At 49.0% G+C, this 14555-nt stretch overlaps 1 protein-coding gene across 2 annotated transcripts in view; it reads left to right on the top strand.

Annotated features, from left to right (window-relative positions):
* Positions 1-14555, top strand: part of SCUBE1 (signal peptide, CUB domain and EGF like domain containing 1) — a 200428-nt gene that overhangs the window by 168590 nt on the left and 17283 nt on the right. For both annotated transcript variants that reach the window (XM_074901185.1, XM_074901184.1), the window contains 4 exons: positions 3958-4074; positions 8422-8544; positions 11544-11663; positions 13220-13312. In XM_074901185.1, the coding sequence (XP_074757286.1) occupies positions 3958-4074; positions 8422-8544; positions 11544-11663; positions 13220-13312 (453 nt within the window). The remainder of the gene's footprint in view (positions 1-3957; positions 4075-8421; positions 8545-11543; positions 11664-13219; positions 13313-14555) is intronic.

The following is a 14555-nucleotide window of genomic DNA, read 5'->3' as shown; positions in this document are numbered from 1 at the left end:
TCTCCTTTCCAGTGCTGACAATCAGACACCCACTAACAAACATTATATTCAAGAAAAAGAACAATCATGGGATCGAGTAATGTGTGAAAGCATGAACTAAAAAAAAAAAAAACAAACCCAACCCAACTGAGTATGATTGAAAAATCAGCAATAAAATCCGAATGCTGACTTGAAATAATAGGAACAGAGCCAACCAGATATTGCCCAGCGTGAGCACCACTGGCAGCATTCGCTTCCCTCACAGACAGGGGAATCCTGCTCTTTCCTTAAAGCACTGAACATCTCTTTGAGTCAGAGCCCTTCTAGGCGAAAATAAAGGAGCACTTCCACCGTTCAGACGCTCTCTTTGGAGATGAGACGGTGCCTCGATGTGATGGAGCAGCGCCTGGAGGGAGCTCCCTGGAGCTGCTCCAGCCCCTGAGCTTGGCCTTTCCTCTCAGCGCTCTGCTGCGGAGCAGGAGCTCCTCGTCCTGCACTTCAGAGGCTGCCATTGGTAATCCTGCAAAAAATCCGCCTCTGGCAGGAAACCGATTGTGTGCTATCGGAGATCAATTTACCCGTAGTTCCTGCAGGCGCAGGGCGTGAGCTCTGAAGGCATCTCTCCGTGTGCTGAGATGACACAACCACGTGTGCTGGCTGTAGTGGGGAATGGGATACAAATTTTTGACTAAGCGAAAGTAAAAAGAATGTGTCTGATATCAAATGGTGCATTAGCAAATCTGAAATGTTCTGAGACAGCTTGGACTATTTGTGAATTCATGCCAAATTCAACTAAAAATAGAATAGAAACTTCAACCTCAAGTTGAAGTTTTCCACTACAGTTCCTTGAAAACAAAACATTTTGACTTTTCATTTTTAAAACAGTTCAAAAACATAATTTAAATAACTTTGAAACATTTCAAGAGCGTCCCAGATGCAGTGAGTTAATTTCTTGGTATTTATTTTGGTGTGTGAGAGGCAGGAAAATTCAGAGACCCGATACAAAAATCCGTGTGTGTTTGAGTATGTACATGTGCTTGGGAGCAGGGGGATTGACCACGAAACTGAAAGAGAAATTAATTGTTCTTAGCACTTTAGCTGTAACCACACCTCTGCTTTTATAGTTGTGGGCTTCTCTTCAGCAGGTAATGCCACCAGCTTGTGTAGTGTTGCTTGTACAAAGGAGACAAAGACTTTGATACCTACGTTCATTCCCAGCCGTGTGGTGATCAGGATTTGCAGCCCAGGGCTGTGAGGGTGAAAACCAGGAGTAACTCCCCACTCCTCAGTCTCTTGTGAGGTAGACCTGTATCACGGGAGCGGTGGGAAGCAAGCACACCCCTTCAGGGTAAACACGGGAAAGGAGTGTGGAGCACCAGGAAGGTGGGAAAGCCAGCTTTGGAGTTTCTGGGAGCCAGGGGATAACAGTGCCCAGAACACAGATTTCAGAGTTTAAAAATAAAACAAAGTGCGAGAGGATTTCAGCATCCTGCATCACACCACCGGTTTCTTTCAGCGAAGAGCATGTGGTGCATATTTTTCCCTTTTCTATGATCAGTGCCGAATTCCTCAGGGGGCTGGTGACGGGGGGCCGTGGCGCTGGGGCAGCCGGGGTCCCTGGGGCAGTGCCCTGCGCTCCGCCGGCGGGAGGAGAGGGCCCCGGGCTGGCCTGGGCACGGAAAGCCTGCGTGGGGGCTCCGCGTTTGGTCGGCCAAGGCAAGAGGCGCAATTCCTCAGAGGCTGGACTTGGGAGAACAGCAGCAAGAGGCGGGGTGAGGAGTTTAAATGGCAAAAAAGCTTTTAATAGCAGGCTTTGTGTTATAATAAAAGCATTCGTTTCAGCATCTCTGCCGGCCAGCGTGAGCAGTATAAGTTTATGAGTAGGCGACGTTTGGCGTAATGGAAATGCATTTGTCCATCCCAAGTGCCTCTTGCCTGGCCAGCAGATGAGAGGCCATGGTATCGGGCAGCCTGTCCTTTCCAGGGCAGAGGGCGATGTGCATCCTTCATGCAGAGAAAATCCTGTGAAGGCCTAAGCCATGAGGGGTACAGCACGGAGCGGTGGGTGTGAGGAACCCCACTGACTGCAATAGTGCAGGATAAGATCACTAGTGAGAAATACCAAATTATTTTTGAAAAAGAGTCTTCAAGGTAAGTCAGAGGCCAGAAAATGAGCTGCTTTTGTAAATTCCCTGCAATACCATATAGCCAACAAGGTTACACGTGAATGAAAGCATGATGTATGATTTGGCTTCTTACGCATTAAAAATCCTTTAAAACTGTAACTGCAGTGTTCATTCCCAAATGATTTTACTTTATGTATTTATTTAGAGAAAACTGAAGCAGTTTGCCATTTATGTGTATTCAAAAGCCTTATATTTCCAAGACTATAAAGGAAACCTTAAAAAGAAATCACTTTCAGAACTCAAATAATGGTGTTTTAAAATTCATAGGAAAATGCATTAAAATGAAATAGATGTAAAAAAATCTCAGTTGTCCTTTTTCGCTACTTGATTGTAACAAGTGATTGTGATGCTCACATAAAACTGGATACCCTGGATTTTTGCTCATCGTGTGTTTCATATTATGTTCTGTGTTTGCCTGAACAGTTGCTTTTCACGTTGTGAATTCTCTTTGTGTGAATGTTTTGAAACACTTAAAATTGGAGATCATATAAAATATAGCTGGTTACAACGTTCTAAATTTGTGCATAAACTCTCACACAGATTTTGGCGTTGTGTACACATACGCAAGATCTTATTTTTATAGTTCTTGAAGTATTTGCATTTGTAATAGCAGGATGAGACCTAGAATGGTTCATTAAACTTCAAAATTACACAAATAATACTTGAATATAAGAAATGGGTAGCACACCCTTAAGTGTTTGTGAATTTCCACGTTTTTTTCAAGCACCCACATCTTTCTAAGCATGTGCAATGTGAAAGTCCAAGTTATATATAGCAGTAGGTTATGTTCTTAATGAGCAACTTTAGAAAGTGTGCAAGCTATTAAGGGAATACTATTCCATTCATTTATACCTCAGAAATATTAGAGGAATGCGATTTTTCTTGAAATTGCTACTCTTAAATAACACCATTATATTAATTTCTCTGACCTTTCAACAGAAAAAAAATTAATCACTGAAGAGGATTCTAGGAAAGCCAGTTGACTGAGGATAAAATGCACCTAAAAGTGCTATTATTTTGCACACATTGCTATTTAAAGTACCTTTAATGTAACGGTTTTCAGCACTGATGGCTGCTGTCACATAAACCTTTATGTCACCCTGCTCAGCAAGGCCTTTGCACTGTCTTTGGGGCCATGTGCTGTGAATTGTTTTCTTCACAGGCTGCTGGATGGAAGAAACTGTGTAAATAAGGGTCTCACAGTAGAGATGCCTGACGGTTTTAAGGGGAAGAGGTCAAATTTTCTTGAATTAGGTAGAATGTGGACTTTGGACTAAGATTTCCTGCGTCGGTGCAGCCGGTCCGTTCCGTTCCGACAGCGGTTTAGTCTCAGCATTAGTCCCCTCGCGCCCCGCAGGGCTCTGGGAGCCCGGCCTGGGCAGAGCTGAGCTCTGGAGGTGACTCCCTGGCCTGTGGGCAGGGGGAAGGAGGAGTGGTCACTGGCAGAAGGAATGATGTGATTGAACCCAAAAGTTCTGTTCTGAAACCCCCAAAATCTTAATAACCCCCCAGCCCTGCTGGGAAAATACAATCAGAAGTTAAAGGTTGCCATCTAATGGCGAACAGATATAATTCGGTTTTCATGGTTTTTCTTAAGTTATCTTTTCTTACATTTCTCCATTTACCTGCAAGTCCTTTCTTTATAGAGGAATGAGACTGATGTTTTATTCAGATTTTACCTGGGGGGATATCTGCTGGTTTATCAGTAACGAGATGCTGCGACTCAGTGTGAAATTGCAGCCATTCAGTTTAACCGAATTCTAATTTCTTAATGCTTTTTCTGTGAATTCAGATATAGATGAGTGTTCCTTCGAAAGGACCTGTGATCACACCTGCATCAACTACCCCGGAAGCTTTGAATGTCTCTGCCACAAAGGCTACACGCTCTACGGGCTGACGCACTGTGGAGGTTTGGAAACTGAGTTTTGCTTATCTGTTTGCTTGTCTGCTTTGTGAACTGTTTATGAGCCACACTTCGATTTAGCTGAAGATTTTAGAACTGAAGAAGATAAACCAGTGAAGTTAAAATAAAGCTAAAATAGCGTGAGCTGGGTATGACTAAAATTTCAGCACCTCAAATCTGTTGAAGCATTCCCGGGAGGAGAACATCAATAAAACCCAACAGCCAGGTGTTTTTGTGGCACTGGTGCCAGGATGTTCTTCCACAGCCATGGCCAGGCAGCCTCGGGGCTGGGGCTCCTGGCGCCGTGCAGGGGAGGCTCCTTACAGGGTTTACAACACAGAGTTACCAGTTGGTGCTTCCTCAGGAGTGGGGTAGTCACAGTTGTATTTTCAGAAGGAAGGCTTCACTTTGCGGACAACAAAAAGGAGAGGGATGTCAGTTTTACAAAGATTACAGATTTTGGCTCTGTTGGTATTTGTCCTTACCAGACTGTGACATGAGCTGCCCATGGAACTAACGGAAGGCTGTGGGGCACCTTGTCCCCATCTTCCATGGAGCTACTCCAGCTCTTCAGCCTTTTTGGCATGAATGAAAAGAATTGTGCTGTAATGTCTGGTTGTCCAGGGCAGGGATATTTTTTAAGTGCATCATAGGGTAGTATTACCACAATGACCAAATTAGAGGTTCAACTTCTTGACCAAGACGGCAAATTTCAGAGCACTGAAATTAATCTTCAGTGTCAGTTCAGCTTCAGTCTTATAAATAAGACTGAAATAGGACCAAAACTCTGAGCTGGAAATACTCAGCACTGAACTTCAGGCAAAAGCATAACCAGATCCAAACCTCCTGCCCTTTTCCACAATGGGCAGATCCAAAATCAGCTCTGAATCCAGGCTTGTCTAGGCCCCGGGCTTTGCCACTCAGGCCTATCATTAGTTTTAGTCAGCCCCTGGAGAGTTGTGTTTACAGTGGAACAAATAACTTACCCTGGCTGCCATCCATATGGCACCGAGCAGAAGTCGAAACTAGAGAGAAATAGTGAGAACCTTCAAAAATATTTTGTGCCAGCTTGCCTCTTATCAAGCTTTCTCTCCATCTTGTTTCCCCTCTACTAGTAATTAATAAACAACATGGCAGTGTCCTTGTGCTGGGCCTTCTGTGCTGAGGGGGAACCCCTGTTTCTCTGGGATCGTTTTCATGGCATCTCTTGTAACAAAGCACAAAAGTGTCAGAAGGGAATCTTTTAGAAGGCTGGTGCTAAGCACTTATACCACCTGTGTATGTAGAGCCCTGCCTGCAGTGTATTGACTCCTGCGGGACCGTTCAATGCCTTTCAGAATTTGGTGGCTTCTTCAGGAGCTTCGTTCTGAGCTGAGGTACCCGACAGCAAGAGCTCGGCTTTGAACAGTTGGGCCAGAGCTCAGTGGCAGCACCACTGTGGACTAGAGGTGTGTTTCGGTGTATGGGTTCACAGATAGATCCCACTCAGCACAAGCCTCACCACTATGTACAACATTTTACAGAAAATGTTTTTTCTGGGACTGTCTCCCCTGTCAGTTTTTGGAACTGCTGACCCAGGACCTCCAGAAGTCCTGACTCTGACCCCAAAATCATAACATAGTCTAGAAACATGCCTGTTGTATGAGGGTGTCTTTCTCGGTTACTTTTATGCACGTACGCCGTGGTTTTTAGATTTTTTGCTTAACCACACAGGCTGAAATCTTGCATCAGAAGAAGCAAGCTGATTCTGGATTCCAGCAGCTGCCCTAGTAAAAACTGCCATGTTCCCATCAAGTGCCACAAGACACAGAGGAAGTCTTGGCTGATATGTATGGGCTGGTATTTGTTAACCAGCGCAGGGCTGAGCGTGTGCTTGAGCCCAGTCCCTGATCGGCACCACCTCCCACCCGTACCTCGCCCTCCACTGGGCTCCAGAACTGGGCCCTGGGAGAACTGGGCTGAGCTCAGGCTGTGCCCCCCGGCCCCTGTGGGCTCACCGGACCCAGGCAGGCGGCAGTGGGAGTTCAAGCCTGGGCTCTGGCCTGGTTTGGAAAGGCGGTTGGACACTCGGCCTGTGAGCACTGATGGCCAGATCTCCCTCAGAAACCCATTAAGGGACAATTTTCCTTGCACAGCTATGTTTTGAGGCCTGTCATTAAGCCAGAATATTAGCAGTTGGTGTATCTCCCGTTGGTTTGGTGTCGTTCTGGCTGGTTTGGACTGATGTCAGGTGGCACAGCCTGGGCCTTGTTCAGTCTGTCCCTGTAACACCTCCCTCTGAGGGAGCGGAGGGCAGCTGCGCCCCGCGGGCAGAAACCCCGGGCTGAGGGCAGAAACCCCGGGCTGAGGGAGGCCCTGCAGGGCCCCAGGTGACAGCAGCGGGGTGAGATAGGCCCTGCAGGGCACAAGGTGACAGCAGTGGGGTGAGGGAGGCCCTGCAGGGCCCCAGGTGACAGCAGCGGGCTGAGGGAGGCCCTGCAGGGCCCCAGGTGACAGCAGCGGGCTGAGGGAGGCCCTGCAGGGCACAAGGTGACAGCAGCGGGGTGAGGGAGGCCCTGCAGGGCCCCAGGTGACAGCAGCGGGGTGAGGGAGGCCCTGCAGGGCACAAGGTGACAGCAGCAGGGTGAGGGAGGCCCTGCAGGGCACAAGGTGACAGCAGCGGGGTGAGAGAGGCCCTGCAGGGCCCCAGGTGACAGCAGCAGGGTGAGGGAGGCCCTGCAGGGCCCCAGGTGACAGCAGTGGGGTGAGGGAGGCCCTGCAGGGCCCCAGGTGACAGCAGCGGGGTGAGGGAGGCCCTGCAGGGCCCCAGGTGACAGCAGCGGGGTGAGGGAGGCCCTGCAGGGCCCCAGGTGACAGCAGCAGGGTGAGGGAGGCCCTGCAGGGCACAAGGTGACAGCAGCGGGGTGAGGGAGGCCCTGCAGGGCCCCAGGTGACAGCAGCGGGGTGAGGGAGGCCCTGCAGGGCACAAGGTGACAGCAGCGGGGTGAGGGAGGCCCTGCAGGGCCCCAGGTGACAGCAGCGGGCTGAGGGAGGCCCTGCAGGGCCCCAGGTGACAGCAGCGGGGTGGTGGAGGCCCTGCAGGGCCCCAGGTGACAGCAGCAGGGTGAGGGAGGCCCTGCAGGGCACAAGGTGACAGCAGCGGGGTGAGGGAGGCCCTGCAGGGCCCCAGGTGACAGCAGCGGGGTGAGGGAGGCCCTGCAGGGCACAAGGTGACAGCAGCGGGGTGAGGGAGGCCCTGCAGGGCACAAGGTGACAGCAGCAGGGTGAGGGAGGCCCTGCAGGGCACAAGGTGACAGCAGCGGGGTGAGGGAGGCCCTGCAGGGCACAAGGTGACAGCAGCGGGGTGAGGGAGGCCCTGCAGGGCACAAGGTGACAGCAGCAGGGTGAGGGAGGCCCTGCAGGGCCCCAGGTGACAGCAGCGGGGTGAGGGAGGCCCTGCAGGGCACAAGGTGACAGCAGCGGGGCCACAGCTCAGAACAAGGGTTATGGCCACACTAGTGAATCAGTCAGGGGTCACTGTGCCCGACGACAATTGTGGCCTGTCCCATGCAGTGCCCTGAGCGTGGTCTGGAGGTGAGTACGTGGCAGCACAGCTCCTGTGGAGGATCCTGGGGTGGATAAACACCCCTCTGGGGTGGGGGGAGAGGAGAGGGGAGATGGGCCCGGCAGCACAAGTGTAGAAATGCTGATTCCCTGGATTGGGAAGGATATACCTCATACTGACTAAATACTTTTCTAATGTATCAAAAGGTGAAAGAGTTTATGTGGAGTATCAGTGATAACGTATCTGGTAATTGCTTTGCCTTCCTGCAAGCTTTTACCTTTCATTTTTATTTAAGGAGTAGAAGACTAAATAAACTACCCCTCAGCTGCGAGGTTCCTACCAGATCTGTTTCCTCCTTCATCTGAATCATTTCTAAAAGCAAACTCTGTGAATCACTACAGAGAATTTATCTGCCTGTTATGCAAAAGTGAGCTAATCTCCCAGATGTTTATGCCTCTGACATTTTTCCACCTCATGCAATATACATTATTGTCCAGATGCTGCAGAGACTTTTGAGCATGTTCTGTATCTTGTGAGTACTTCCAAGAATTTCAGTGTAACTACTGCTGGCAAGTAAATGGTATCGTATGCATAAATCCTGGAAAGAGTAGGAGCTGTACGTGTGTCTAAGGGCAAATACATGCAGTGTGCCCTCAAATTGTTTGCTGTGAATATTGTCTACATTTATACATGTCTATATAGACTTAAATGTGGAAGATGTAGTAGAAACAGATATCCGTATGCGTGTAATACCTTAATGCACAGTATACGTGTGTGTGTGGTTAACACTCTTCTCACCTTTAATTCAGATATTGATGAATGCAGCATCAGCAACGGTAGCTGTGACTATGGGTGTCTCAATACAATGGGGAGCTATGAGTGCCTCTGTCCACCCGGGAAGAAACTGCACTGGAACAAGAAGGACTGTGTTGGTAAGTGTGGGAGGCTGACTCGGGTGACTGGTGACACCCCCCTTCTCCAGGAGGGAGGAAGAGCCCGTGGTTTCCTCTGAGGGATGCTGCATTCCGCAGTGTAGATCCCCAGATTCATTTTATAAACCTGGTTAACACCTGATCCTAATTCAGGCCAGGATAGAACTCCAGGGGGATTAGAGAATGGCCAATATCTTGGATTTTATTTGTGCTGATTTTTTTTTTTAATTTTACAAGTCCATTCACACAAATCTGAATTGTCATTATTTTATGTATTTTATACCTTTGTCCTTTGTCCATCTCTATGCCTCAGCTATAAGTCTTATTTCCCTCTAAAACTAATTTAGAATATTCAAAATGTTTAAGTGCTTACAAGTAGGAAATGGCATTCAGGTTAATATCTGCATTCACAGCACCATAACCCAGTTTTTCAAGTTATCTCCGAAGGTGTCCTGCTTAACATAAAGTACTGACACTAGTGTGTCAAAAGTATTGATTATAACGAGTACCAATCCTGAGGCCGCTGAAATTATGGCACTTGCTGCTAGTGCCACTTTGTGGCAGATCTGAATTTCTGTATCCTTTAAGGAGATGACTTCTTGGCCATGGCTACAGCCATTCAAAGTATTTTCTGTGAGATTTTTAGTTCCATTTTCATGTTTTTAATGGGAATGGCATACCTTGGGTCTTCTACAGTCAAATTTAGGTTGTGGGGTTTGGTTTGGTTTTTTTTTTAACCATGAATAACTTCTCATAGATACACTTGGGGCTGATGCCTAATACCTAACTGGGAGCAAGGTAGAACAAGAAAGGGGGGGACCTTGCTTAAGGGAATCTCTGCACATACTGAGGAAAGTCTGGAGTAGAGGGCACCTCCCTGGCCTCTTGCATCACCATGCAGTAGTGGGATTTTTTCACCAACGTGGATATGTGAGCAGCATGGAAAGCACTTCATAACCGAGGTGGAGTATCTCAACTGGGTTTCAGCCTTTGCCACTGACTTTCTTCCTAACCACAATGAAGTACTTCATTTTTCCTGCTTACCTTTACATTTATTACCTTCCCTGCTATATAGAGAAGTAAGTACTGTACGAGTGAGAAATGGTTAACTCTGGTTTTTTAGTTATCCGCTAGGTCTCCCTTGCACCTGTACCAGTTGGTCCTTGGGAAAGGAGTTTGTAAATCAACAGCAGGGACTAAAATCTTTTGAGGTCTGGTATATAGTTAGACCACAGAAGCTTAGTGCTATATTCCCTCTCAACCTATTAAGAATGCTGTTCCTGTGGTGAGAGGCTGTATTGGAAATATTTTCGTAGCTGTAAATTTCTCTTCATTATTTGTAATAATGAAGTTGAAAGACAGAAAATAGAACACCCTTCTCTATTGCTATACACTGGTTTATCTGATGAATTTAATGAGGCTTAAAATGAGTGTCATCTCCCTGCTGATCGCCTGCCGTTATTACCAACATTGTTTAGAGGAAGCTGCATTCTACATTGTTACAAAAGCGCAATAAAAAGGAGGAGGATGCTATTTGGTGATCCTGAATGCCACATGATTTGGAGACATTTGCAGTAACAAAATCCTCTTCTGCTCAGCAATGACACTTTGTGCTTGTGTTGTCTCCTCAGTCCAAAGAAATATTTTCTCTAAAAACATCACCAAAGCAACGTAAGAGACCTTAGAAGGGAGGTAAGTGGAGGGTGATTATTCCCGTAGGTGAGCTGCGACCATCGGGCGTGTTTAGGGACTGGTCAGTGTTTATCTGTTACCCAGCAGTGAGCCAGGCTCATGCCCCAGCGGGTGCCTGCTGGGGCCCTTCCTCCGCACCCCAGCCAGGCCAGGCTCATTCCAGCTGCCACGTGTGACTTGCCCTGGTTCAGCCCAGCTTTACTGGGCTTTTCCCAAAGCCTGCTGGACCCGGAGGGGTCTGGCTGCTGCAGCTCCGATGTGCCGCCACCTTGGGGCTGTTCGGTGGCGAAGCAAGAGCCGGGCAGCAGCCAGGGCAGAGTTAAACCTTCGGGGAGCAGGAGGGAAGCGGTGAGGCTGCCTCAGTGCGGGTACTGACGGCACCTGCCGGGAACGAACCCCCGCGTGTGTGTGGAGAAAGGTCCCAAGATCAAACTGAAATAAATGCCGGGTTGTAACTGTCAGTGGCACGCCATCATCTTGGGGTGAAGCGCAGAGACTGGCCCAGCAGTTCATCACGGTTCCTGTGGCCTCAGCTAAAACCCAGGCAGGCCCCTGCCCCAACAGAGGAGCAGCTTGTGAGACCTGCAGCACCCTGTCCTCGTCCTGCCGTGAAGCCGGGGCAGAAGCTGGGTGTCCCCATCACACGGGCTGCCGGGTGCTTCTGCGGTGGGCGCTGGCGAGACGTGGCTGGTGTCTGTGTGTCACAGTGTCCGTTCCAGTGTCACTATGGGCACGTCACCAGCACCCGTCTCCATCCCGGCACGGCCTGCCTCGCCTCCGCCTGCCTGGGCAGTTTTCTGTTTTCAGGAGCTAGACTGTGGAGCTGAAACTAAAAGTCTGTGAGAGAGTGAGAGGTGGAAAATCCCACTTTAGCGGTCATCTAAATAGAGATCTTTGTGCAGGTGACTCCTGTGCGTGGTGTGGTAGCTGGCCTGTCAAAGCAGAGAGCTCTGATCCAGGAGAGGGAGAGGACATCTCTGTTACCTCCTGCTCCGGAGGGGGCCGGGCGTGCACACAGAACTGTGCTCACCCCTGCGTTCAGACCTGGACAGTCCCAAAGTGGAGCACGGGAAGGCAAGACTGATCTACAGTTTAGGTCGAAAAATGTGAAGGAGTTTCATTTTCAATGAAATATTCATTTTCAGGATCCAGATACTCTCTCCCTAATAGGTGCTTAGTTCAGAAATGCCTGGACCTGTGATTTCCCTTTGTTGCCACTTCTGCCTTTCCTCACCAAGTGGATGCACAACGTTCTGGGTTGGGCAGTGTCTGATTTTTTTTTCTTTTTTCTTTTTTTTTCTCCTCAGAGGTGGTGAAATGTCTCCCGCATGCCAAACCAGCTCCCAAGGCCCAGCTAGTGTGTAGCAAGACAGGAGGCATAGAGAGCTGCTTCCTGTCGTGCCCATCCAATACTCTTTTTGTTCCAGGTTTGTACAAAGTATTTATCCTCCTAAGCCTAAGATGTGACTTAATGATTTTCTCTGAATGTATTCATGATTCTTGCATTCAGGTTTTGTTAGGGACAACTGTAAATGAGCAAAAACATCATTATAAACTAAATTGGGCCAGACATGCACATCACTAATTACAAGACGAGCTGATTGTGGTTACATTAGAGGTTTGGCCCTCTGTGGTTTAATTTGAGGTGTGGTTCGCGAGAGTGGGGAAATTCTAACGACAACCTGAGAGACACATCTGCCTTAACCAGGATCGTGCAAAAGAAAAATTTTAATATATTGAATTGCTGTGTCAAAAGTGAGGAAACAATGAACAGTTGATTTCAGTGAATTCCGGTTAATTTTCAGTACCATGTTTTTAAACTTGAGTCGAGTCCCCTGGACCTATCCAGGCATCTGCTTAAAGTGCTGGACTCTGCATCGTGGCCTGACATCACCCGTAACTGTGTGATGGAGCAGGAGCAGAAACAAATCCCAAAGCGGAGGGTCCCCCCGAGAGGGGCTGAGCCGGGCGAGCAGGGTCTGAGGTGGGCGGAGGGCTGGGAGGGACACGCTGGGGCGTTTAAGGCCGTGGCTGCCCCAGCACGTGAGCGAGCTCCCTCTCTCAGCCGGGGCAGAGGGTGACCTACAGCTGCCTTAAACCTGACCCACTGCCTCACGCTGGAGGGCTGCAGCTGGCTCTGCTTCAGGGGGGCTGTGGCAAAAAGGATCTCTCAGTGGTAGTTGCTGCAGTTGAGGATTTTCATAAATTTTGCTGGTAATAGTTCAGCTGAGTGTTACTTACAGAAACTCAAGCATTTCATCTACCCTCCCCTCCTTTTTTTTTTTAGCATCATTTGCTACATTTTCATGGAATTTTCATCTGCAGAGTTTTGCGGGGCAGGTGGGATGGGGAATTGCTGTTGCTTTTTCATACAGGTTCTGGTTCTGACAGAGGATTAATTTTCCACAAGAGTGTCTCTACTTTTCATGTTAGTCCTGGCATTAGTGTGGTAGAGCTGTTCACACTTTATTTTCAGTTTAGCAGAAATTACTGGAACCATGCATTTGTCTAATTTGTATGCACCAATACACAGTTTTATCTGTGCAATACGTAAACCCTGTTAGGGTTTCAGTATGCTATTGTTTTCTTTCTGCCAATAGATTCTGTCAGTCTGAAGCTAAAATTATTACGAAAGTACGTGGTTTACTTTTTAAATTGGAGATGATCAAAGCACAAGGACTTAGCCATGGACAAACACAAAATATTTTCTGCTTGGGCATCACGGAATTATTTACAGCTAACCTCATGGCAGATTGTTTATGCAGTGTAACATTTCCATGCTGGGAGAAACAAAACTTATAGTCAACACTGTGAAGCAGTGGCCTTTGGCAAACGATTTCAGCTACGTAAAATCCAAGTTCAGCACTTGAAGTGCCTCCTTATTCAGCAGTGTGTGTGCTCAGGAGCGAGCGCGGTGCTGGGGGTGAGAGGGGAGCGGGTGCTTCGTGGGGCGGGTGCCCTGACGCTGCGTTCTGCCCCGCAGACTCGGAGAGCAGCTACACGCTGAGCTGTGGAGTCCCCGTGCAGCAAGGCAAGGCCCCGCAGAAGCGCAACGCCACCCTGCCCAGCTGCGCAGGTGGGTGCTGCCGTGCCCGCATGGGCGTCTCGCGCTGGGTGCTGGGTGCTGGGTGTGGGGGCCCCCAGAGCGTGGGGCAGCTGCAGGACGTGCGGCCGGCATTGCAGCAGCCTGTGCTTCATCGTGTGCAGCCCCCCTGAGGAATGGAGTGTGCTTCGTCACCCTCCAGCATGGCACTGTGTTGGTAGGTGACTGCAGGAGTGCTGGAGGCTTGAGATATATTCAACAGGGACAAATATTTAGAATAATTTACTTCCCCTAGTCCAGCAAGGCAATAACGAGCATATCAAGCCGGTGTTTCTTCCCAGAGTTGGAAGTGAGCCCAGGGCCCATCAGTAGCCCATGAGCAGAGGTGTGGTGGGTCCCGGAGTCCTTCCTTGGGAGCACAGGTCCTGCTGCTGGGGATTCCCAGTAAAGAGGGTGTGAGACTTCCATGAGCATCTACTGCTTTTCATTCATCTTGTTCTCAGGAGTGGCTGAATTATTTTTGCAGAGACGTTTCAAAATGTGTCTTAAAGTTGACATTCAGCATCAAAAAATAAAGTTCAACTCAAAATGGTTGAAGTCTGGCAAAATTAGAAGCAGCTGAAACAGCACCCAGCAGTGGAAGTCTCAGGCCACTCTCCGTGTCCTGACCTGCAGAACTGCTCTGGGGTTTGCCAGCCCTCTGCCTCCTGTCTCTCCCATACGTGGGTGCCTTAGGAGGTGCAGTGCTGGGGCATGAGGCGAGGCAGCAGGTGTGTTTGCCTGGGGCACAGGGACAGGCCACCTCTGTAGTCCGGGCTCAGCAAGGCCCTCCCAGGGACAGAGGCACCCACCTTGCAGCACTTACCTGCGACCACCCTCCACCTGCTCCACGGCCCACGGGCAGCCCGCGGCAGCTGGCGGGTGTCGGGCCAGGCCCAGCCTTTGCCACCGTGGGTCCGTGAGGAAGCAGCCAGCAGCTGCATTTCCTAAGCAGCCCGTGGCTGTGTAACAGCCTTTGAACTCACAGGGCATAACCAGCTTGGATTTAAAGCTGAAGAATAAAGCTTGTGAGCCATAGACCACAGTCAAATAAAGACCTTTCCTTTGGATGATTTTCAGTTGCCAGCAGTGTAGCTCCACTAAATTTGTCTTATTCCTGGTTGGCATTAGCAAGGGCAGGGTTACAGCCAAGTAACGGGGGAAGTCACAGACAGAAAGTCAGAAACAAAAGGTAAGAATTAACCTTTTCCATAGTAAGAGACAAAGTCCCCCAACT

The sequence above is a fragment of the Athene noctua genome, chromosome 3 (assembly GCF_965140245.1).
Source record: "Athene noctua chromosome 3, bAthNoc1.hap1.1, whole genome shotgun sequence".
Taxonomy (NCBI): Eukaryota; Metazoa; Chordata; class Aves; order Strigiformes; family Strigidae; genus Athene; species Athene noctua.
This window is presented reverse-complemented; position numbering and strand designations above follow the sequence as displayed.